The sequence below is a fragment of the Haemorhous mexicanus genome, chromosome 7 (genome assembly GCF_027477595.1).
Source record: "Haemorhous mexicanus isolate bHaeMex1 chromosome 7, bHaeMex1.pri, whole genome shotgun sequence".
Taxonomy (NCBI): domain Eukaryota; kingdom Metazoa; phylum Chordata; class Aves; order Passeriformes; family Fringillidae; genus Haemorhous; species Haemorhous mexicanus.
The window spans coordinates 39,891,833-39,916,954 of NC_082347.1; the positions used below are offsets into that span (position 1 = coordinate 39,891,833).

General features: G+C 43.1%; 1 protein-coding gene across 1 annotated transcript in view; it reads right to left on the reverse strand.

The window, feature by feature from the left end:
• Positions 1 to 200: 200 nt before the first annotated feature.
• The window catches only part of ADAM12 (ADAM metallopeptidase domain 12), a 180,851-nt gene continuing 155,929 nt past the window's right edge, over positions 201 to 25,122 (reverse strand). Inside the window, exons 13-23 of the mRNA XM_059852207.1 lie at positions 24,658 to 24,747; positions 23,092 to 23,287; positions 15,314 to 15,422; positions 15,011 to 15,209; positions 12,415 to 12,492; positions 10,390 to 10,498; positions 9,769 to 9,904; positions 9,044 to 9,152; positions 8,189 to 8,371; positions 2,915 to 3,027; positions 201 to 1,497 (exon numbers count right to left, since the gene is read on the reverse strand). Coding sequence (XP_059708190.1) covers positions 1,437 to 1,497; positions 2,915 to 3,027; positions 8,189 to 8,371; positions 9,044 to 9,152; positions 9,769 to 9,904; positions 10,390 to 10,498; positions 12,415 to 12,492; positions 15,011 to 15,209; positions 15,314 to 15,422; positions 23,092 to 23,287; positions 24,658 to 24,747 — 1,383 coding nt within the window. The 3' untranslated portion in view covers positions 201 to 1,436. The remainder of the gene's footprint in view (positions 1,498 to 2,914; positions 3,028 to 8,188; positions 8,372 to 9,043; positions 9,153 to 9,768; positions 9,905 to 10,389; positions 10,499 to 12,414; positions 12,493 to 15,010; positions 15,210 to 15,313; positions 15,423 to 23,091; positions 23,288 to 24,657; positions 24,748 to 25,122) is intronic.

Here is a 25,122-nt window from a genome sequence, read left to right on the forward strand (position 1 = left end):
CCTTCTGTTGTGATTCTCCACACACAAAGCCCTGTTGCTGCTCTGAGAATTGAAATACATTTGTGAAGCTTTTCCTTTGCTATTGAGCACCAGACTAAGCTGGGGTTGATTTTGGTTTGTTCACTTTCCCAATACACTTGAAGACTGTGTTGCTGTGAAGGAGGAGAATGAAACACAAAGACACTTCCTGAAGCCAGGTGTGAGTTTCTGTCAATGCTTTTATTTTTGCTTAAGGAAACAAAAACCACAAGCAATGAGGAAACCATTAAAGATGATAGTCCCTTCTCCCTCTGCTTCAACTGATAATTAAAAATTGCTGTTTTTACAGGTGGAACTGTGTTCAGCAGTGCTGCTGAGAAGGCACAGAAGAGATCAGGTGTAATCACAGAGCAGAGATTAACTTTTTTTTTTTTTTTTTTTAATAATCCAAGTCTATGTATTAAAATACACATTTTGATTTGGGAATTAAGAAACCTGGAGCAACGTTGTAGAAGTTTAATACAAAACAGTAGTAAATATGCAAAATACAGGTGATAAGCAGAGCAGTGAGGCAAAAGGAAATAATATAAAAATTGATTTTTAAATGTAATTCTTGGCTTCCCCCCAGCCCTGGGTGTAATGCACTGCCAGTCTAATCAGGACAACAATGAGAGGGTGGAATTTAATTACCAAAGCATCAAAAAGGAGATGGCACAGGGAGACCTGATACCTGCATTAATATGGACTAAGCAGGCTGTGTTTGAGGAAAATGAGGTTAAAAGCACCACAGCTGGGTGATTTACAGTACTTCTTCAGTGAGAGGACTTCTCCCAGGTGGATGCATCCTCTTTCAGCACAGAGATTTCTGGGAGATCTCAAACAGTCACGTGAAAATTGAGATTACAGTACAGCTGCAGACACAGAGGGAGCCTTTGGTTACATACAGGCCACACCTTGTGTGCAGGTATTGGGCATTTCCCCCAGTTCCAGGAGAGATTTTGTCTTTTCACCCTGCCATATTTACTCAGAAGTTGGGTAAGGAGCATTGAGATGGAGCTGTTTACACATTTCACTGATCTGCATCAGCACCCCTTAAAGAACAAAACTAAGAAATCTACACAGGACCAACAGAGCAGAATTATTCAAGTTCAGTGAAATATTACAAAAAAAAGTTTCCTTTTTAGGAAAACTCAGCTATGGTAAAAATATCTACTACAGTGCACTGCACTGTAATAAACATTCAACATAAATTAATAATTTACAAGTACCTGAGCAAGTATACAGAGCACCATAGCACAGCACAGCACCAAAGGCAGTAGCTCAGAATTCTTAAAAATAATGCTGTTTTAAACATTAAAAATTCTAAGTATTGTCATAGAAATGAACTCCAGCTGGAGTTGAAAGATAGTGCAAACTTCTGTCTTCACTTTTTAAAATAAAGGTGTCAGGTTTTCTACTCATTTCACATCCATAGTGCTGCTGGACCTGGATACCTGTGGTGGATGTTTGGGAGCAGGTCTGTTGGAAAGAAAGGAAACAGCAAATTGTTACTCATCAATTTTGTACCTGATCAAAAATGGCAGTAATGTTGCAGAATTCCAGGTGGTCTCCAAAAGCTGTAGGAATCAGCTTGAAATGTTGTTTTTTTGGAAATATCTGACTAGAATGGACAGCCAGGAGGTTTAATCAAAGTTTCTTTGTGCAATATTTCTGCTAAAATATAGGAGACTATATTGGTTCAACTTTTAATGTTTCTGAGTACTTAAGTGCTTTACTGGTAGAATTCTTGTAGCTTAAAACACCACTTTTATCTTCCTTGGGGCTTACTTTATTCACAGAAAACTGAGGAATACTGGGTAAGAAAACAGCATGGACTAAACCCACTAACACTGGGTGTAGTTATTCCAGTTCCTGATTATTTTTTTCAAACATTATATGTTTGAAGTGCACAATTTCTATGCTTTTTGAATCTTTTGGATAACATTTTCAGATGATGTCAACTGATGTTTCCTTGGGAAATGGATGATCAGGAAATCACTTTTTTGGTGGCTGATTTTAACAGCATTCAGTTCTCAGCCTAATTCAGAAGGGGGGGTGGGTCTGAGGAGAAAAATGATTTATTGGTTAGTTTTGCACATATGCAGCCAGGTGTTTACAGTCAAGCCATCTCAGGTATTATAAATGCCCAGATTCTGTGGGAGTCAGAGCAACTGTGCTGGTGCACTCCCCATGAGAAGCAGTGTGATCAGTAAAATTGGAGATGGAAATTATGTTGGAAGTGGTTGTTGCTCCTTGAGCCATTTCAGCCACCTTGCTGTGAAGTGCTACAATCCAGGTGTTAAGTTTGATACCTTTTTGGGATGACCTAAAACCAGAGGCCAGACAAAATTAAGGGAATAAAAAGGGGTTATATTTATTAAAGGGCCTTCAGGCACATTTTGGGCAGATGAAGCCCCTCAGGGACTACACCAGAAATGGATGATGGGTCATGGGTTTTCATACTTTTATGAAAAAGGGAAAATTAAGGGAATAAAAAGGGGTAATATTGAAGGAACTTCAGGCACATTTTGGGCAGATGAAGCCCCCCAGGGACTACACCAGAAATGGATGATGGGTCATGGGTTTTTCATACTTCTGGTCCATTTGCATATTGGGGATTAATATTCCAATTACAGCTTCAGTTAATGAAGTAATTTACCTCGAGTTTTCTCCCCCCAATCACTTTTGTTAACACTTCTGGGCCCCGAGGCAGTGAGGAGTCCTTGGTCCCCAGGCCTGGAGAGGAATGGTTGTGTCTGCCCAGCTGGGGCAGCAGCAGCTCCCACGGTGTGTGCAGTTTGAACTGCAGGGTTACAAGCAGATGGCAAACTGCAGGGTTAGAAGGAGATGTGCAGCACAGCAGCTGCAGTCCCGAGGCAGGAGGGTGAGGACTGACCTGGCAGGGCTGCCGTGGGGCAGAGCCCGGGCCCGGCCGGCGGGGCCGCGGCGCGCTCGGCCCAGCGGGTCCGCGGGGAGAGGCTTCCGAGGGGCGCTGGGCTTGGGCGGCTCCTGCAGGAAACACGAGCTCCTGTCAGTTCCCAGAGGGGACATCACACCCTCCACACAGCTACAGCTGAGATAAAGCCATGCAATCGTGGGGTCACACACTGGGCTGGCGTGGGAGGGACCTTAAAGGCCCCAGTGCCAGCCCTGCCGTGGGCAGGGACACCTTCCACGGTGCCAGTGATGCCTTGGGAGGCTGCTGAGAACAGGGTTAAAGGAATAAAGAATAAAAGTCAAAGGAATAAAGGATTTAAAGGAATACAGCAGGTATTTATTAAAAGCCTTCACCCTGGGCAGTACAAGAGCCTGGCCAAGGCTCCATTTAAGTGGACCATGAGTTTTCACACTTGTATAAGTTTTGGTCCATTTCCATACTGGGGTTAATGTTGAAATGTTGTTGCTTTCAGAATATCTGACTGGAATGGACAGCAAGTTTATTCAATATTTCTTTGTGCAGTATTTTTGCTAAAACATAGGAGACAGTATTGATTCTATTTCCAATGTAAATGAACCCAAGATGGGCAGCGTGTCACGAGTTCTCACACTTATAAAAGTTCTGGTCCATTTCCATATTGGGGTTCATTGTCCAACTGCAGCTCCAGGTGATGCAGTCCCATCCTCCCAGATTTGCTCTCCTCAGCTCCCTGTTGTTTGCACTTTTTGGGGCTGAAGCTGCAGTTGTTACCTTGGTTCTGGGCCTGGAAAAGGATTGTTCTGTGTGACTGAGCTGAGAGGAGAACTTGCTGACACTTTATTTGAATTTCAGAGCTACTTCCTAATAAAGTACAAAATCTGGAAAATATGAAAGCTAAAACTTAAGGCTTCACCAGAGTGCTCCAAGCACCATCCAGCCTGGCCCTGGACACTTCCAGGAGGCAGCCACAACTCTGGGTGAAACTGACACCTCATCCCCCCTTCACTATTTCTAGCACCTAATCTAAACCTAACTTGAAGATATGCTATGACCAGATAAGTTTAAATGAGTAAAAAGTAACTTATTTTAATAAACTGGCACTCTAATTGTAAACCAAAGATTTAATACTATATTTTCATGATTTTATGACTTCTGATTCCTTGCTCTAGAAGTGCAGGGTGCATCTCTACTGGACTCAATGCTTACTTGGTGGTAAATGGAAGCAGCAAAGATTCAATACATAACTTTGTAGAATTACTTCTATAGAAAGGTGGGAATGCTCAACATGACTTTAAAATGGAAATTCAGATGGCCACAAAACCAAAGTGCCCCAGTCTGGTTTGGATTGGGAGCATCTGTGGATTTGTTTTGCTGTGCTTTCATTCAGTGGAATGAAAGGCTCCATTAATAAAGAACAGAAGTCATCTGCTGTCAGGCTGGGCCAGTGGCTCCTCTGGGTGGTCCCTGCAAACAGGGAAACTTAGCTGTTTGTGCTGTTATGGCGAGCTGGGACACATTAAGTGGCTTGCTCAGGGCACAAAAATCTCTCCAGTTTATCCCCAAACTCACTTCAGATCTTTCTACTCCTGGAGCTGCCTAGCCACGCTCTTCCCAAGGAATTTTACTCCTTATTTTTAGTTAAGTATCATTGGTAAAGTTAAAGGAAACAAGGAGAGTTTACAAGCATAATCTGATTAAAGATCCTTTGAAAGATGTGATCCAAACAAGCAATCAGAGCATGAATTGCTCCTGAATAAAGTCCAACTTTTTGTTATTTGTTTTGAGCATCCCTTTGTTTTTTTACTTTCCATGGCAAATATTTGCTCTTTCAAGAAGAAAATGCAAATTGATTGTCCACAGGCATTTTGATAAGGAAGAAAATACATGAGCTTAAGTAAATCTCATATATAATAAGTTCAAATTTGCCACAAACTACATTTTAGAGTTGCATATAATGTCCACCCTCTGTTTCATTCTCTGCATAACAAGTTCTAGTACTGATGGGTACACAGGCCCAACTCCTGATTTATTTATTCATTCATTTCCCACTCAAAATGTCCTCAAGTTAAAATATCCTTAAGGAGGAAGCAGCCAAGTGTTCTGACAGAAAGTGTAATGTGGTGGCAAGCTGCTAGGAAAGGGTAAATGAAAGAAAAAAATTCAAAAGGGAGGGAACTCTGATAAAAATGGAGCTAGAGGATAAATGGTGGCTGAGGTGAAGGAAAATGGAGCAGCACTTGATAGGAAGGAGATGCCACTAGGAACACACAACCTTAGGAACAGAGGAAAAGCTCTGTGAGGAAATAAATCCCATCCCCCAGGCTGATTACAGGAGGGTCTGCTCTGTTCTTTCTGTGCCACAGGAGAATCCAAACTTTGTGTATTAACTTATGAGGGGCCCTGCAGAGCCTTTGATGTGCTGGGAATCTGCAGCACAGCTCAGGGTATCACCCCAGCTCTGCTTCCCTCACTCCTCTTCCTCCCCTTCTTCCCCTACAAAGCTTCAGCCCTTCCTCACAAAGAGTTTATGAATGGATTTCTTGGTCCATTTTACATCCACAACCTGGCATTTAATGCATTCAGGCCCTGCTTGGGGAAGTGTTGTTTTAAATATTGAAATGAAAACCCACAGTTTTCATACTGAGCAGCTCCAAAGACATCAGGTGCATGAAATTCCAGGGTTTTTCCCACTGATTTTTAAAGAAGAACGTGAAAGCCCTCAGTGTCTACAGCCAGGCTGAGGTGTCACAGGAGAGATATTCCCAGGATAACTGTGGCAGAAGGAGCAGGAGCTGAGCTGAGGAACAAGTAAAACCACTTTTTAAAGTGGTAAAATTATGAAGTCAAAAAGTTCTATTTCCTGGCATTAGGATGAGCTGTAAAATATGAACTATATTTTGGTAATAAGAGGATGAGAGTGTCAGAGGCAACAACTGAATGTTAAAATCAACAAAGTCAAGGGGAAGAGATCAAATCCAAAAACCTGGACTGAACCCATGGCTAGGACAAACCTGCACTGCTCCCTTGATTCACATGGGGCTCTGCTGATTTATACTGACTGTGAATCTGGCCCATCAATAAAGACTGTTTGCCTTGCAAGAGCATCTGAAAGAAGGAAAAGCTGTTTTTCAGTCAAAAGATAATTAAATATTAAACTTGGCAAGAGCTAATTCGCTGAGGATTTTTTGTCTGGTTGATTGGTTTGGTTTGTTTCGTGTTGTCTTTGTTTTCTAACTATTTTACTTACAACTGAAGGAAATTTTATATAATTTACAGCACCATCCTGCAGCACTGAGCATCTGGGTGACATCCTGAACGTAGCAATGATTTTTAAAGTCCTTCCTCTTGCTGACCTTCTGGATGTGCTTCCAAGAGAGAGCTGAAGCAATACATGAAGTCCTCTCTATATTTATTATCCCAAACTATTCTTGAGCTATTTTACTTCTTCCAAGATTTGAGGGGAAAAAAATTAAATTAGGAATGAAAGATTTTCTCCCCACACAGTGTTTTTTTGGTCCTTCTGATCTAAAAAGTTGCTGTTTCTGACAATATTGAGGTTATGATCTAACTTTGAAAGAATCCATTCTTGCTCATTCTTTAGGCTGCCTTGAGCTGATCCCCAGTTTGTGTTCCATGCAGAGACTGAAAATGGTGCAATGATATTTTGCTTGATGAAGGAACTGTCACAATGCATTTGAGCTGCCAAGCTGAACAGCTTTTTGGCAGTTTCAGATCTGTCAGTCTTTGCTAGTGGTAGTGCTGCAGGTCTGGTATTGCACCTGGCACTTTGGGTGGCATTTGGAGCACAAGGATTTAGGAACATGAGCTGCAGGGAGGCGCTGGGCTGCTGTGATGGGCAGTGAGGCTGGGGCAGGTGCAGATGCAGCATCAGAATGACAGATGGCTCCTTTTCCTTGGAAAGCCTTTTCTCCATCCCTATTCTGCTTAAGAAGCAGAAAAGCACTTGCACTTAGAATCTTCCCTGTGACCACTGTGAATTGTGCAGAATGTTAGAGAATACAAGAAAATGAACAATAAGACCACTGGAGCTAAAGACAAGCAACAGGAATCAATACTGCTTCTGCCTCTCTACAAAATTTATTTTAGAAAGAATCTGCATTCCTGATTCCCCTGGAAAGGAAAATGACTGGAACATGGAAAAGGGAAGACAAAAAAGCAAATAAAACACAGATTGCCCTTGTAAAAGTTGGTATAACCTGAGTGGTACAATGTTCAGGCTTAGAAAAAATTAAATCTAGAAATACTTTATTTGCTGCCACAATGGGCAGGGGACATCTTCCACTGTCCCAGGCTGCTCCAAGCCCTGTCCAACCTGGCCTTGGGCACTTCCAGGGATCCAGGGGCAGCCACGGCTGCCCTGGGCACCCTGACAACTTCTCTGGGCAGCCTCTCTCATCCCTGTTTGTTTCTGACATATTTCCAATCCCTTTTCAAAGCCCTGCACTCCAGCACTGTCTCAGAGCTGTCTCGTCCTATCCAGCACCAGGAAAGGGTCTCGAGCAGCTCTCAGGGCTCCTGCAGGTGAGAGCCCGGTGTTAACAACTTTATTTTAGCTTTTAATTAACTTTTATTAATTAAAATTTTAATTCATGCTATCTTAACCTCGTACCACACCCAGATCAGGAACAGCCTGGGTGCTTTGCTTAGAAACAGTCACTCCAAAGTGCCACCAAAAGGGAGCAGCCAGTGACAAGAAAAGGCACTGTTTAATACACACAGCTTCATCTACCTTGTCTATTGCCCTGAGATGCATCTTATCCAAAAATAAAAGATATTTACCATCTCTACTTAAACATTGCAGTGAAAGGTGTGTCTGCAGGAAAACAGTGGTTTTTGGGTCTGTGCACTGGAAAAACAGACTGTGCTTCATGCAGCCCTTGGCAGGGCAGAAGCACATCAAGCTAAGACACCTTTTGCTCTTGCACATCGCTCCCAAAGCTCTCTGTGCTTGGCAGCTCACTGACAAACCGGGCAGCTCTCCTCTGCTTGGGCAGCTGCAGAGATGTGTTTGCCTCTAATGTGTTTGTTCTGCTGTCTTTTGAGGGGTGAAGGCAGAGTTCAGGATCCTAAACTTTAGGATCACAGCCCCACTTGCCACAAAGCAATTTTTCTACAGCACAGTTCTAAACTCACAGAAAGCATAAAGGAAATACTGTGGGAAAGATAAGAAAACACTTCATTTCTCCAGACACTCACAGAGTAAATATTACATAGAAGAGAATCAATGGTTACCTGGGAGAACCTCAGTGAAGGATTAGCTGGCAGGGGTCTCTCAGGCCCAGCTTGGTGGCCTGGCAGCTGGGGAAGGGGTGGCAGGACTCTCTGGGGTGTTTTTAATGGTGGCACCTCGTGTGTCTTCACAGGGTCGCTGATGTCGATGATCTGATACGGCAGCGGCCGCCTGGGGCCGTCCCTCTGGGAAAAATCATCCACCAGAGTTACACATGTCAATAATCCATCAAAGTTATACACTTCAATAATCCAATCAAAGTGATACACTTCAATTATCCACCAAAGTTATATATTTCAATAATCCACCAAAGTTATACACTTCAATAATCCAGCAAAGTTATACATTTCAGTAATCCAATCTAAGTTATATATTTCAATCATCCACCAAAGTTGCACATTTCAACCATCCAACCAAAGTTACACATTTCAATCTTCCACCAAAATTACACATTTCAAGGGCTGGCACAGAATCACAGGATGGTTTGGTCTGAAGGCATCTGAAGGACCAGCATGTTCCAACCCCCTGCCATGAGCAGGGACACCTCCCATCAGGGAGCTGCAAGCCCCATCGAACCTGGCCTATTGTTACTTTAAAATCCATGGTTGTCCCTTGCTTTTCCCTCCTAGAGACAAAACTATTTCTTTTCTGCACTGGACAGCTCCACCTGTATTCAGTGTGGAAGCCATAAATGAATTTTGAAGCCTACATCCTCTCCCATTTTACTTACTCCCACATTATATTAAGTTCATGTAATTATTGCATTACAATAAATCATTTAATTGAGATCCAGAATCCATGAGACCTTTTCTTGGTTTTCCCCCACTTTAAAAAAAAAAAATTATTTAGGGGCTCACTTTCTGTATGGCTGTATTTTGTGGCTTCACTGTGAGGTTTTTACTGACACATATGGTATGAACATGATTTGGCTCAGATGAACTGGAAGGTCTTGCTGGACTCACAGACCTGCAATACAAACATTTAATTGTTGAACACAACGTTCTGCTTTGTAACATTTTCTTAAACAGGAGCCTCTTTTCAGAATGGGATTTTGCAAGGACTTTCTGTCTGGTTATAGTAAACAAGGAAAGTAAAAATTGTCTAGCACTCCTGCAAGAATAAAAATAAATATTGATTTTCTAGAAACCAGTAGTCTGTTAAATTAGCTTCTGCAATCTGTGGAAATGCAGCTTTGTAACACCCAGGAGACTATTCTAATGAATCTAACATTTAAACAGTAATGACCTCAAATAGGAAAGTTTCAGCTCACTCAGCTGAGTTTAGATAAAAGGCCATGCAGTGTAATGAAACTGTTTCAGGAAAATGAAAATAAAGGCAATACTTCCATCACTGCTTAATTTTTCATCCCAAAAGGAAAGAGGGATATATTCAAACCAATACCTGTGTTATTTACTGCCTTTCAATGAAATTAAACCAGCCCAGGGAAAGCACTGCTGATAATAGTGAATATTTTTTGTCAAGGCTGGCTCTTCCTAATACATTCACAGTGATGAGAATTGCTGTGTTTACTGCTTCCTCTCCTTAATATCTATTGGAATATAATTAGGGAAAATAGGCATACCTTAATTTCTCTATTGTTGTCTTCTTGCTTGTAAACAACCACCTCATAAAAGTCTTCCTTTTGAGGTACATGATTGATCCAGCAAAGATAAGGCACAGGACTGTTATCAACACTCCTATGGTCAAACTCTTATTGTCTGCAAAAAAATCACATGGAGTTAACTTCTTCCTAGGGCCTGCTCACTGCCTGGCCAGGGTTGCTTTGCTCTCTTCAAAAACCAAAAATCTTTCAGCAGTGAAATCATGATGGGAAGCTTTGTCATGGAAATAACCATGCTGTCATAATTTCAGTATTACCACCCACTGCAGCATCTGGCATGCAGAGGAGAGATCCATTTTGGTTTAGAGCAGTATTGTTCATATGAAAACTGACATTATTTCCCATTGAGATTTAGTTTGTACATGTACTTGTGAGGAGACTACTTGTCCTGTCATGTCCTCAGACACAAACCAGAAACATTTCTTGGAGGTCACTAATGTTCCAACACTCTGGGGAAAAACAGGCACAGAATAATGAAATCCTTTAAAATTAACAAAGTGTAGAAATAATTCTTTCTGAGGTTGACCAGTTTCCACTCTTTATCCTAGAAAAAGAAAAGGTGGAGCCTGAATTCCCACTGACCTGCCTGTCTGATGGGCCCACTGTCCACGCTGCCACCAAAGCCTGGCTTGTCACAGTAGGGGGGGGCCCAGTCAGCCTCGCAGTGACAGTTCTTTTTGTTGTTGCAGACCTGCAAAACAAGACAAATGGCTTAACATAAAAAACATCCAGAGCAGCCCTGGCTGATAAGGGCTTCTAATCAGACAGTGACACTTCAGAGAGGAATAAAACTTGGAGAAGAAAGGAGATGTGCTGATAGCTGCCTGCTGCACACTGAGGTGGCAAAGAGCAACTCACCACAGAGGAAGAGGGATCCTAAAAACCATTATTTCTTTGGCAGGAAATCGTTGGAGTTGCCCCAGCTGACAACATCAATATGAGGATAATCAGACACCTCTTAAGTCTTGTTCTCTGTTTGATTCCAGCAGCAGCATTATCTGCCTGGTACCTTCAGTTTCTCCTGCCTGCACAGGAGCAGCAGAGCTTTGTCAGCCCCCCAAGTATCACTGGAGGGGCACTGGGGACAGCCAAAGGTGATACAGAGACTCCATCATTAGAAGGCTTGAAAAGACACTTGATTATTAGAAATCTACAGTTCCTATAGAAACAGTGGTGGAGCAAAGACCTTTAGGAATCTTTTCTCACACTATTGGTGAACTATGAATAGCACACTCCAGAAAACCATATCTATAAACAATGGTTACAGCAAGAGAGATAATAATTGTTTGAATTCTTTCATCTAAGTTTCTCACAGCTTCCACACAGCTTCCCAGGATTTTCCTGGGAGAACCATGTCTCTCTCTGTTCAGAAGATACGTGCTCAAATCAATTTGTAAATAAAGATTTTGGGCTTAGGGCTTGTTGTCAATAAGGTCCTTAATTCTGTGCTAACCCCAACCACCACTGATCTGCCACCACCATGGAGAGCCCACAGCACAGATTAATAAATGAGTTTTCAGTAAGACACAAATCAGTTCACAGGAGTTTGGGTTATTCTGAACATGCAATATTCTGGCCAGGTCAGCTTGGCAGGCTTTCAGAAGCATTGTGCTCCCTGTGTCTGCAGAGCACTAAAATATTCAGAGAGCTCAGACTGGCTGTGGTCATGTAAAATTTAAAAAAAAAAAAAGATTTACATTTCAAAGACAGCAAGATAATTAAAAATATACTTTGTAAAGCATTATTTTTTTAAATTAAAGCACTGCAGGAGTTCCCATTTACAATTCCACGAGGTCAGTTTTGCCACTGAGGAGTCACCAGAGGTTCTTGTTTGTACAGACATAAAAAATGCCAGTCCAAGCCTCTCCTCATTCCATCCTCAATGATAAGAGGCAGCACCATCAACACTGCTCACTTTTGCAAATTCAGGGTAATAAAATAAGTTAAAGCAAATTAAAATCCTTCCTCAGAGAGGACAGTGAATTTCTATGGCTCTTCCAGCGTGGCTGCCACAGCTTTTCAGAGAACCCAACAGCTCATCAGCACATCAAGGTTAATAAGGCAAAGCCTGATATAATTAACATTACCATAATATAAACTGAGTTTCAAACCACTGATATTATTAAATGTATCATCACATTTTTCATTCTGTGCCACTTTCAGGCCACAAAACTCATCAATATGGTTTTACTTTTTTTAAATGTTTTAGGAAATGCTGTTTCATTTGCCTCTCAATCCCAATGTTTCCAATGCTCAATTCAAAAACTTCAATTTCTTTGTATTTATAGAGAAACTGCATTTTTGATTTTTAATGGGAATTCTTCATGATGGAGGGTCAGACTTCAAACTGCTTTGAGGATTACAAAATTCCTTTGTATCACAGGCTGTCAATTAAGAACAAGATAGTTAGTGCCTGGTAAACATTTCTTTGTCAAATAAAAACAATTTTCATATAAGGCACAGTGGGAATGGAAATACATAACAAAAATGTATTGCAGTGACTCTGATCTATTGCAGGCAATTACAGATCTCAAAGCCATTACAAAAGTGATTTCTTGTCCAGTGGTTATTGAGGGATTGTAAGAAATGTTGTCCTAGGATGCTCACCCCCCGTCCATGGCACTTGGTGGCACATTTCTGGACTCCAAAAACACTGGTGTTCTGGCACCGCCGGTTCAGGCAAATCTGCAACAGAAAAACAAAGGAGTCTGAGCAGGGACAGAGCTGCTGGGGCTGCCAGGGCACTGCATCCCTTCTTTCAGCAGTTAGACATTTCCCAACACGCAAATATAAATCATGATATGGACACAAAGGACACCAGCATTGGGTGTCTTCTTCTCATTTCCCTCAGCCCCTTTGAAAGCTTTGAGATCCAAAGCTGAGCACGTGGAATTCTGCTCTCCTGGCCAGCCCTGGCTCCACACACACTTCACAGCGTGAGCCTGTGCAAGCAAACCCTCACAGATCCACTCAAGTGGAACTAGTGGGGAGACCCTGGGGTTTGGGAGGTTTTTAAGCCAACTGAAAAATCAATAATATGCATTTTTTCCCAGGACTAGGAGTGCACTGAACAGGATTCCTTCAGGTTCCTGCTGTATCTTCCTTCCTGTCTTCACCACAGCAGATGATTCCTCGAGCAAAGCTTTGGATCCTCATGGTGAAAATCATCAGAGTTTTGTTTCTATCAATAGGGAAATATTTTTCATTCCACTCCAGAACGTGGACCCAGGGTAGGTGAATATTTAAGTGAGGTCACTGATTTTTATGGGCTCATCATTGTTTTCCAGGAAAACCAAGATCTTCCTGAGTTTTTCCATGTTAAACCATTTTTTGGGTGTCAAGTAGAAACCAACCCTATTTAACATTTAATATTTACAGGAAATGGAAGTAAACAAATAGCACATGCACAGGAAAAAAATTCAGATTTTTTGTTTTGTTTTGTTTTCCAGCCATTGCAGATAAACTTTACGCTGCCAATGGAGCTGAAAATTGAGGTTAAGCAAGATTAGTGCTGAGCAATAATAACATCAAACAACCACACACACAACTGATGAGCACATCAGTAATGAGAAGTTACCCTACTCCAAACTGAAAAAAGAAGAAATTAGGACTAGAATAACTGTTCCTATGCTATGCTGACAACAAAAAAGGTCAAAAAGCCCCACACTGCACATTTTGCTCATGTTTAACTGCAGTGCAGTTCAGTAGCACTAAAAGTCAGTCACAATAATTAGCATTAAACTGGGAATGGTGTTGAAGGAGGCGACAGGGATGCTTAATCAGGGCACTTATCCCCTGGGGAAAAGGAAAAATGGAAAGGAAATTAGAGTGAATTGGCATCAACATGCAGGCATGGAGAGAATATGGTCTGATTACAGCACTATTCACAATTCAAATATTCACAGTGCAGCAGCTCCCAGAATTCTGATCACATTAAAATGGCTGCGTTTCAAATTGTGCATCTCCAGTTGAGAAAACCCAAGAATATTTAAATTCATATTCTTAATCCATAATACAAATGCACTAATGTCCTCAAAGTAAAACATACAATTTCAGAAGTATTAGCCTGTGTATTCTATAGTGTGGATGTGTATGATTAGATAGATTAGAAAGATTAAATACTCATTAGTAAAACATAATGGGGTGCTTTCTCAGTGCTGAGTTGCCTTTGAAAAGACTTTTTAGAACAGATTGACTTAGAAATGTTGTAAGGGTTGTTTTCCTGTAGCAGAGCTGTGGTTTCACTGGGGATGGATTTCAAACCTGTTCCCAGCACAGTGAGATAATCCAACGTAATTCAAAAGCTTTCAGAAATTCAGAGGCTTACTTCAATTTACCACAAATTATCAAAGCACTTGTTTTTCCTCCTTTTTGCAAGCAATCCACTGAGGGTATGGAAACCTCCTTCATTTCAATAGCTCTTGGACTGCTTTCCATTCCTCCTCCCCCTGTAAACTCATGGCTGCCTCCCATCTTTCTCAGTTGCTTTCCTCACAAAAGAAAATCTTAGAATGAGTTTTTTCACAGCCATGTGAAATCTGGGCTGCATTTGCAGTGGGTAATTCACAAAGTTTGCAGAACACAAACACTAAAATCAGTTATGGTGGCTGAGCATCAATGGGTTTATAGTTTTCTAAGAGTGCATACAGAGTTAGGTTTTCCTGCATGAAAAAAAGAAGTGGGGAGTCATAATCAGGAGATAAAATACATTTTGAAACCTAAAGTGAAGTTAATGACAATTTTGCAATGCCAGAGATGCTGGGAAAGGGAACACATTGAGCTCAGGAATTCATTAATAAGCCTCTAATGTATTTTGCTGTACTTATTTTGCAGAAAACCTCAAGCCACCATGGGCAGATACTTGGGACTGTCTTCAAAAAATCAGTCATAAACTTAAGCAACTTGCATTGCACAGAATCCCAGGATGGTTTGGGTTGGAAGGGACTTTAAAGCTCATCTATTTCCAACCCCCTGCCATGGCCAGGGACACCTTCCACCAGGATCAGGTTGCTCAATTTTGCATCTGAAAATCCATAATCCAGAACAGTGGCCAGAAGGGAAGAAAATTTGTCTCAGTCTGAGCATAAGAAGCAATTATTTTGTGGGGGGGAAAAAAAAAATCCAAATAAAAAAGAAGTACAAAGCACTTGGCTGAATGACAGCAGTGATGTTCCCCTGGTCTGGGAGCATTCCAGAATCTTACTTTTCCATCTTCACACTTGGTTCCTGCCAGCACCAGCCCAGGGTCAGGCATATCATCCCCCAAATACACGTGGGTGCCACGGCACAGGATCTTGCCACCCTCCTGGAGTGGGATGTTGGTTTCTATGGAAACTGCATTGGTGCCAATGATGGGTCGGTTTGCTCCTCCTTGACACTGGATTTTTCCACACTTTGCGTCCCTGATGGAAATAAACACAACACAAGCAGGGATGAGGTGAATAATTTGAGATGTTCCAAGCCCTCTGCCAGCACCTGTTGCTGTGTTTGCAGGGAGAGGCCCTACCTGGGTTCACATTTGGCAAAGGAGCTCTTGGAGTCTTTCCCGCAGTTGCCGTAAGGGTCTCCAGCAGAATTGACTCTCTCAAAGCAGATCCCAGGAGCAGGCTTTGCACCTGAAACAAAACCTAATCAGAACTCTCATCTCATACAAGGTGTTTTTAATAATTTCCTTTGAGCTCTGCTGGTGCTTTAGGGGAAAGGGGGGATGTGAGCTGAATGTTGATGAGGCAGCAAAACAGCGGCGCTGGATCCGCATGCTAATGGAAGAGTTTGGATGGGTGGGATTGCCAGTGTTTGTCTCTGAGCAACAGGCAGTGCAGAACTCCTTCTCCTCCAGGATTTCTTAGCTCATAGCCCTCTTGCCAATCCTCCCAGGCCACAAAAACTTCTAGCAAACACCAGACAGACAAAGGCCAGCTGGAGAGTTGACTCTCTTCTTTTTGCAGGAGTCCATGCTCTAGTGAGACCCCAAAGAAAATTCTTTTCAAGAAAGGCCTGTTTGACTGCAACTGAGAACAAGACAACAGAGAAAACCCAGTTGTAAACTGGGTGTAAAGATGTGAGGGCATAGCATAGGGGAATGTGCTGCTATTAACTCAGGCTGAAGGACTGGGGAAGAGGAAAGGAGCCCATCCCACCTCAACCCTCAGGACATCCACTCCTGAGAGGAACGACTGACATGGAAGAAGGGGCGTTTCTGCCACGGTGGTAGAAGTGGGAATCTGGGAGTTCAGGCAGCATCTGGCTCTTATCTACTCTGATCTTTTCTGATAGAGACATATCTTCATGGCAGAGGAACTTCCCTGGTGGGAGTAGGGCTGGAAAAGCTTCTGCAGGCAGATTATTCATCCCTGCACTTCAGAAGTTCAAGGGTATTATCAGAACATCTCTTCTAATGTTTTATACACACAATCTCCTGCTCATTTCCCTCCAGATTAGAACCAATTATAGAGTATCTTCTTGGGGAAGGTACATCCATCCATCTGGAATGTTGAAGAGGTGAAGGATCTGCTTCCCTAGTTTGACTGCTGCAACAATTCATTAGTCAGTGTACTGGAATTTAATCCCTTTGTTCTACAGTGAAGTGTGGCTTTCATTTCCAGCCAACAATTGCTGCTTCTTGCAAGATTAAGAGGCCCTTTGTTAGGGCTCTTTACTACTCTGTATTTTCTTTCCATGAAAATAATTAACAGCACCATCAAGTCACCACCAACACTTCAGCTGCTCCAACAGGGAGACTGGCTTTGAGGAACTGAGGAGAAAGTCTGGCTAGAACTGAGATCAGAGATCTGCTACCTGCATTTCTGTGCTTTTGACAGATCAGCCAAACCAAAGCAAAAAGAACTTGGCAGCAAGTGGATGTGATAGCCCAAAGGCTGAGAATATCCCATTTCTACAGCACTCCTGATCTTTACCAGACACAGAACATTTCAACTAATGCTACATTTTGTCAAATGTTTTGAGTCACTTCCAAGTGTGTATGCCTCTAACTGTGGGTAAAACCTTACATTTATTTAAGCCAGACTGAAGATTTCATTTGAAAGCCTTCAAAGAGGAAAATGTTCTTTTTTTCTTTTCTTTAAAAAAAAAAAGGGGGGGGGGGGGGGGTCAGATTCCTGGAGAAGAAAATACAAATATGACTGTAACACTTCCAGCCAGTGTGGATCTTTTCACTAAAAACTCAGAGATTAAAACTTCAATTAATTATCTGCATTTCATAGTCAGAAGCTTGACTAATACTATATACTGCTGAACAGCAATCTAATGCTATTAAGGACACAATATTAAAACTTGGAGAGGCTTAAGATGGCATCCTCTTTTCCTTCTAACATTTTTACATGCTGAAACTGGAAAATTCAGAAAGAAAGGCACAGAAGGGACAGAATATGAGCTGATGGTTCCCTGGAGAGAAGGACAAGAGCTTGAAATTCTTTGGAAGATTACGATCAAGCTTGCTGAGTTCAGAATATTTTTTCAAACCTGGAACTCTTAAAAGGGACTCACACAGGATTCTTTCAATTCTTTTTCAATGAAGTTCAAGCAATAATAAAAAAAAAAAAAATCAACAAAAGCATCCAGACAAGGTGCTGTGCAAAAAAAGCAAAAGTTAAATTTCCATTTTGAGTGTGTGGATCCCTCCTCATCTTTCCAGGGTGGGCACACTCAGTGTTCAGCTTGAGACAAACATTACCATCTGCATATTCTACAGCAGCTTTGGAAGGGCTGGGGAGGAAAGAAACGTTGTGGGAGCAAGAGGCCAAGGAAAGCTGCTTTTTCTGAAACTGCTTTTTCCAAAACTTCTTTTTCTCCCACATGTGCAAGGACCAGCTTGTGCAGCCCTGGTTGGGTGCAGCTGCTCTGGGTCTTGTTTTTGGCCAGGAGCCTCAGCCCAGCTCAGCTGCTGCCATGGAGCTGCAGTGGCTGGATGCTCCCTTGGAGCTGTGGCAGCAGCAGAGCCCAGCATGCTGTCCCCTCAGTGGTGTCCCCTCCCAAGCTGCCACAAGCCAAATGAATGCTCACGTCCTGTGCTCTGACTGCAAGGGGTGTGACAAAGGCTTATTCTAAAAATGGTTTTCAGAAGGGAATGCACTCACTGAACACAGAGAGAGTTTAAGGTGTTTCTCTCCCCCTTTCACCTGGTGGAAGTTTTTTTTTTTGGTGTGGCTGACTTTTTTCCTGAATTCAGCAGCCAGGCATTGCAGAGACGATGGAAAGCAACCCCCAGGAAGGAAAACACATCTGCAGGGCTCAGACACTGAGCTTTAACTCCAGCTAATAACACTTGACAAGAAAAAGGATCTCATGGAGCACAAAAAACCACTCCCCTGCCAGGCTGGGAGCAGTCTGTGTGTGGAAACACCTGGTACCCAATGATCATCTGCAGCCTGGAAACCAAAATCCAGCTTCAATTTCTGCCTTTGGTTTCCAACCAAGACATGCTGATGCTTGGGATTCAGATGGCTGTTCCCTCTCCCCACTGGCTTCTCACAATGTTTGCACTTTTTTATGGATGAAAACATATCAGAGTGTAAGATGCTGAACAGATGGAGCTACCAAGTTAAAAGGAGGTTTTCAGAGGATGCTTAAGGAAGAGAATTGTAATGTTCTGTTTCTGGAGGAAATCCATTTATCACGACTGCACCACATAAACTGAAGCAGAAAGTCCTGTCTTCCTCTATTTTCTACCTCTGCAGGCAGAGGCAAAATGATTTGTGAAGGATTTCTGGTGGTTATTAAGTGGCTTGAGCTGGATGAGCAGAGTTTATTTCACTTTGCTATTGGTAATTACAGTATCATGACCCTCTAATTAAGGTCCTGTCAGCCTTTCCATGCCAAGCCTCATTCAAGGGATTAAATCAGCCCCTGGAAGCTGCAGAAGGTCAAAGCTCACCCCTGCAGCTGGCAGCCTGGAGATTGTTGGGGTTTTTTCTCCAAAAGTGTATATTGATGAGCCCACTTCTTTCCCTATGTAGTCACCAAAAAAAAAAAAAAAATTAAAAAAAAAGTGAAGTTTCAGGGCACAGAAATGCTGTGTCATTTCAGACCTGCTGCCATAGGAAAACACCAGAGTCTCTTGAAAGGAATGAGGGAAATTTCTGACCATGGTGCTGATTCCATGAACACAAGAAACATCCTCTATCAGGCTGACAGCAGAAAAGGAAGATATTTCAGTTCAGTTCCCAGTTGTCTGTGGGTGGGGAGAGGGGAAATAAACAACCTCTGAGTAACAGGCTGAAGTTCTGTGGCTCAGGCTGTTCCAACCAGCACCACGAATAACTGTGCAAATAAATATAAGCATAAAAACCACAGTTCTCTGTTGTGTGACCTGGGTTTCAACCCATTAACTTTGTTTTTGCTGCAAAGCAAAAGTTCCACGAGCTGCCCTTGGCCTCTCTCCCCATCCTGGTGATCCCTGTTCTGTCTAGGCAAGAGCAAGATGGGGTTGAGCATATTTTTTGAATTTCAGGAGGATGATGTCACCACCCTGAGAATATTATTTAATATCTTTCCCATCTCCAGAAGAAAAAGGCCTGGCCATAAATCTGTGATGATCAAAATAGCTTGATTTCACTGAATTCAGAACATTGCAGTGCTTGGACAATTAACATTTTTTCAAAAGCAAGTCAGCAATGGTTGGGTCAGATATCTGAGGTGGGCAGCCCATTTATTTTGTGTCTGTAGGGTTCTACCTGGCAAAACCTGCAAAGTTCTCACTCAACAATAAATATTGACATCTGAATTAAAAATGTTCCTTCCTAAACAAATGGCCATGTCCATGCAGTACATTTAAATGTGTTCTAATTATTAAATCCATGCCTGCCATTGGCACCCCAAAATCACTGCTTTTTTTCTCACTTGGGGAAATACAGCAAAACAAACTGACAAACTTCCCTAAAGAATCATTTTCTTGTCAATGCAGAAAAAGCCATGAGTTTAAAGTTGAGAATCTTCTGTTCCTTGGTAATCAATGACTTCTCTGTCTTGAGCAGCTCTATCTGTGTGCCTGTTTCTCCTGGAAAATGCCACCACACAAAGCATCACTGATGTCACTGCTATCAACAGGTCAGATCAGTGCAATCTGATAATTCTGAATATGGACCAAGAAAAGGTCACCAGCAGTTCCTGCTCCCCAAGGATAAAAATGAAATGAATTATGGAGGGGGAGAGAGAGAGAATGGAGAGCTCTGGGTGCTCTGGGAGCAGACTGGAATCAACCTGAGCTCTGAGAGGAATTTATGGCTATTTTCAGAGATTGTCCCCAGGAGCTCCTCCCTTCTCCTTCCCACCAAGCTTTCCATGCAGATAAGAAAGAGCAAAAAAAAAGAATTTCCTCTATTTTATGTGAACCCCTGTGTTGAGAGTAACAAAAACAACCCCAAGGAAATGCAAGTGCTTTTCTGGAAACAGGTTCCTACTGCTCAGCCTAATGTAAACAAGCTCTGACAGTGTTCATCATTTTCCTTTAAATAGATCTAAAAACATGAAGATTGACATTTATCATTGGGCTTCTGGACATCTGTAACCTGATGAAATAAAGAAAGATGTACAAGGGAAGACATTAATAAGGAATTCAATATACCAAATATTATTTTAGGAAAAGTTATTGTATTTTGTTCTGCATGGATTCCTCCTACTGGGAAGAAGAAAATAAGGAGAGAATGAAAATGAATTGTAATATGATTTTTTTTTAGAGGGGAGAATTGTTGTTTTTTTTTTAAACCACAAAACTACTTCACTCCAACACAGGCAGTTGTTAAAAACAGTTCTGATCAGACACAACAACCTGGTAAAAGGTTCCAATGTATGTTTTTGATACAAAGTCCAGAGACAACATCTTAGAATGTCAAATCTCTCTTTGTGCTGCAGGCAAGGCTGGAAAAATGTGTTGTTTTTTAATCTGTACCATGATGTTTTTCTAACTGCATGAGCCACCCACCTCTCTTCTCATTCCACCCCAAATCTGCCAGCTCACACTTCAGCCAGATGTGTGATAGAGCAGTGGATATTCACATCCCTAGTCTTTAAATCCACAATATGGGCATTATTTGATGTGTCCAAGGCCAGCTAGACAGGGCTTGGAGGAACCTGGTCTAGTGCAAGGTGTCCCTGCTCATGGCAGGGGGTGGAAGGAGATGATCACCAATGTCCCTTCCAGTCCAATCCCTCTGGGATTCTGTGTTTATTTTAATTTATTCTTCCAAAAACATGGCAAGAATTAACTTTCAGTTCAGGTTTGGTCATGTCCCATCCTCCCTATTTAAAATCCTTTTCCTTGAGCCTTCCCAAGACAAAACCAAAGGGTATTCCAGCCAAAGTCTGTTTGAGCTCTGTTCTTAACACAGCATCTGTCTCACAAAGAGACTCCCACAGCCTGGAGCCTCCACGCCCGGCAGTGCCCATACCAAACAGCCCCAAGAAGGAAGGCAGGAAAGAATCAGGGGATCCCAGGGCTGTGGTGGAATTGCTGTGTTAGGAAGCAGACCTGGCAAGGAGCTGCAGCAATTCAGCTCCCTGACCTTTAGAGGAATTTTCCTCAGCCACTGAAACCACGAACAGCCTGACCAAATAACTTTCCACGGCCTGGGAAACCGGTTCAGGAGGAGATTTTTGCTTTCTACAAGAGAAAATGTCTCAGCATGCAGGGATTAGAAGTCCCAGTCTGACTCAGGCTGGAGGCTATAATTGTCCATGGCTCTATGAGCTCACAGCAGCTCTAGGACACGCGTGGGATTCGGGGGAGAGGAGCACAGGCACGCTTTGTTCCACGTGAGGAGCTCAGCTCTGAGCTGGAACTCCTCCTGAACGTGCTCTTACACCCACGTGGCCAGGCTGACCTGCTGCCTGTACCACTGGGGCTGCTTCTTGAGATGCTCTAATGCTCTTTTACAGAGAGATTGCAAAAAGTTCATGTTCTCTGGGAAGGAAACAGATTAATTCTTCAGTAGTGCTCTGGGGAGGGTTTTGACCAAGGGAACATCTGTGTGCCATTATACTGATACAGAGGTTTTGGAGCAGGGTTAGAGATGCAGAATTGAAAGAGGCTGCAAATATTAGTTTAAAAGAAATAATTACACCTATCTCTAAGTAATGCTTCTCCTTAGGTGAGGTAAATGTTTTTCAAATTTGAGCTAGAAGGTCAGAGATGCTGAAGGAGACATGATTTGGATTCATACCAAAATGCTGAGTTAATACTTGCATTTCAGTGGAAGGGTCACGGGGCTTTATAGAAAGGTGAACAGTTTTCCTGGGACAGATGTTGAGAACAACTCCAGAACTCGTGTTACCAGATTTCTGCTAAAAGGGAGCAAATTCCCACGGGAGAATAAACCCCTTTCTGCTTCAGTGCACACCCTGCTAAAAGCACAGTCAGGAGGCAGTTTCCAGGTGACACCAGTTAATAAAATACACACAATGATCCAGGAGTCTCATGTTAGTGTCAAAAGCTGAGCCCTGGCTGGGGATGGAGCAGACACATCTGTTTTGCAGATGAGCTGTTTAGAGCACAGGAGGAAGCTCACACAGCAGCCTGACAAGAACTGTGATTTCAACCTGCCAGGAGCATTCAGCACTTTGTGGGGTGACATCAGGCTGTATCAAAGTCAGGGGAAATGATTTGTCTGAGTTCACCTATCCATTTGCAGCGTGTTGCTGCACGAGCCTCGTTACCTCCTGCTGCGAGAAACGAACACGACAGCAAATCAAGGCTGGAATGAATCACCCAGAGATTCCCTCATTATTCAAACAGCTACAGATTGGTGCTGCATCCTCCAGATCTCTATTCCCTCCCCCAAGCCTCTGTCAGACCTGTGTCCCTGTGCTGGTGATGCCTTGTGAGGGCTGAGCTAGAACAGAGTTACAGAATAAAGCAGGGATTGATTCCAAGGATCTCTTCCATGGATGCACCTTGGGCAGCACCAGAGCCCAGCCAGGGCTGCCCCCAAGATGACCCAAAATGGCCCCAAAATGCACGGCTGGGCACGGGGTCTCTCCCTGGGATCAGCTCTGCTCCATTTGCACCTTGCAGTTCATTGTCCCAGCCCAGCTTTAGCCCAGGCACTCCCACCCTGCTTGTTTTTCTCTCTCCAGCCCATGGGGTTTGTGCTCCTGGGCTGAGATTTGGCTCATTTGTCCTTGGTGCCCAGCTGGAGCAGGAATTGTTTTGTCTCCCTGCTCTGTGCACAGAGCTCACCATCCCATGATACGAAGCTCAGACCCACACACTCAAGCAGCACAGAATGTGACACATAGAAAAGCCAAACCTGAGGCATCTCTGGCACTCACCTGGGCCCCAGAGGGTGATGCACTGCTGCTCGTGGGTCTGGCAGATGCCATTGTAGCAGTAGCCATCCACGCCGTGGCACGCGTGCCCGTCGTGCAGGTAAACGTTGGCCGGGCACTGCGGGCTGGCCCCCGTGCAGAACTCGGGCAGATCACAGGAATTGCTGGACTCTCTGCAAGAAATCCCCGCTGCTTTGAGCTGCAAAACAAACAGAACTTCAGTGCCTGCCGTGCCTGGGCCAGCCCTGCTGCACAGGAGCAGATTTCCCCCCTGGCCTGGCCGCAGAGGACAGGGCAGGGATGGCACAGCTCTGAGTGCAGGGGTCTGAGCCATGCTGGGAGGCTCTGGCAGGAAGGGGGCTCAGATGAAGCTGCACACATGGCTCACAAGGCTCAAGACAGAAGGCAACTTCAACTGATGTTTGCAGGTGGCTCCTTCATCATGTCTGAACACAGGAACTCTGGAAAGGAGGATCTGGAGCCCTGGGCAAAAGGCAGGTCAGAGACCTTTCCATCCAGGGCAGCAGATCACAGAACACTGTGCTGTGTTAGGGCTCAGGAAGCCACCAGCACACTTGCCTGTGGATTCAGATGCCCAACAATTCACAGCTTGGAAGGTTTAGTTCAATGATCTTGAATAGATCTTGCATGTTAATTTACCTATGGTGTTACATTTCCTCATGGAAATGTTGTTGTGATGGGCAGCAAGATCTCCTCAAACTCAGTTACAGGATTAGTCCACGTAACTGTTTGTCCTGTACCAATTTCCATGGAAAATGGTATTTTTTTTTGGAACATGCCAGTCTGAACATTCACATCTCAACAGCAGCCACAAAACTTGGGTGTGCTCTGGGAGCAGCACTGAATTTTAATCACATTGCCTTTGGTAAAAAGCAAAGGACATGAAGATGGATTGATTTTGTTAAAAAGCAATTCCTGGCTGTGAGGATCCCTTGCTGCTCCAAGCTCATAGGTTGCCACAGACAACCTGCTGGATGCTTTATTAGCCCACAGGCAAGGCATGGTCTGAGAATTCAAGCAGGTAAATGCCTGTGGTAAGTTGGCTTTTATAGAGTGTTAGGAGACCACAACAGCTGATGATCTGCTATTAAAAATACATATGCTGTTGGTAGAATTAATAATTTAAGAGCCTTCCCCCCAAAAAAGAGGGTTAAGCATTTAATGACTGCTTGCCGAGTAAGAATGAGAAAAATTAAGGCACACAAAAGTTCATGAAAAAGAAGTTTTGCGCGAGCAACTGAAGGGGCCACAAAAAGCACAGAGACAATTTACAAATATCTGTTGTTCTGCTCCTTCAATAATTTATATTTTGGGAGTTTTTTAATTGCTCACATGACACGCAAGTTTCTTAATGCTTATCAATACCAATTTACTTCTCCTCCATCCTTGCTTTGGGAATTTTCTAATTGCTCACATGACATGCAAGTGTCTTAATGCTTATCAATAGCAATTTACTTCTCCTCCATCATTGCTTATTGCACTGAAGCAGGGAAAAAATGCAGAATTCTGCCCTCCCCACCCCAAAGAGAGACATTTCCCCTGGTTCACCTGGCAGTCCTCGCAGCAGAGCCCATGTGCACACACTGCTCCTGGGTTCAAGGCACAGGTGGTGGCATTGCAGCACGGGTTTGTGCATTCCTGCATGGATTTGGAGGGTAAATTTAGAGCAGACAACGTGCAGTCACCATGAGCTGTAAGTCAAGAGGCTGCCTATAGCTCTGCCAAGAAAAGCTGGGCATGAAATCATGAATTATGCATGAAATTCGACAACCTGATCCAAACAGCCTTGTCTGCCCTCAGATTCAACAAGCCCAACAAGTGTAGTAAAACCAGAGGAGCTGCTGAGGAGGGCTGGTTTCTTCCAGCTATGGATCTAATCCCAAATATCACAAACAACCCAAGCGTGCTGACACCAACCCTGATAGAGCACTGGGGTGTTTTATTTCCACAGGAATCAGTGGAATGAGTCCAGTGCCTCCAGAGAGGATCCAGGAGCTGCTGCAGTTGCTGAGC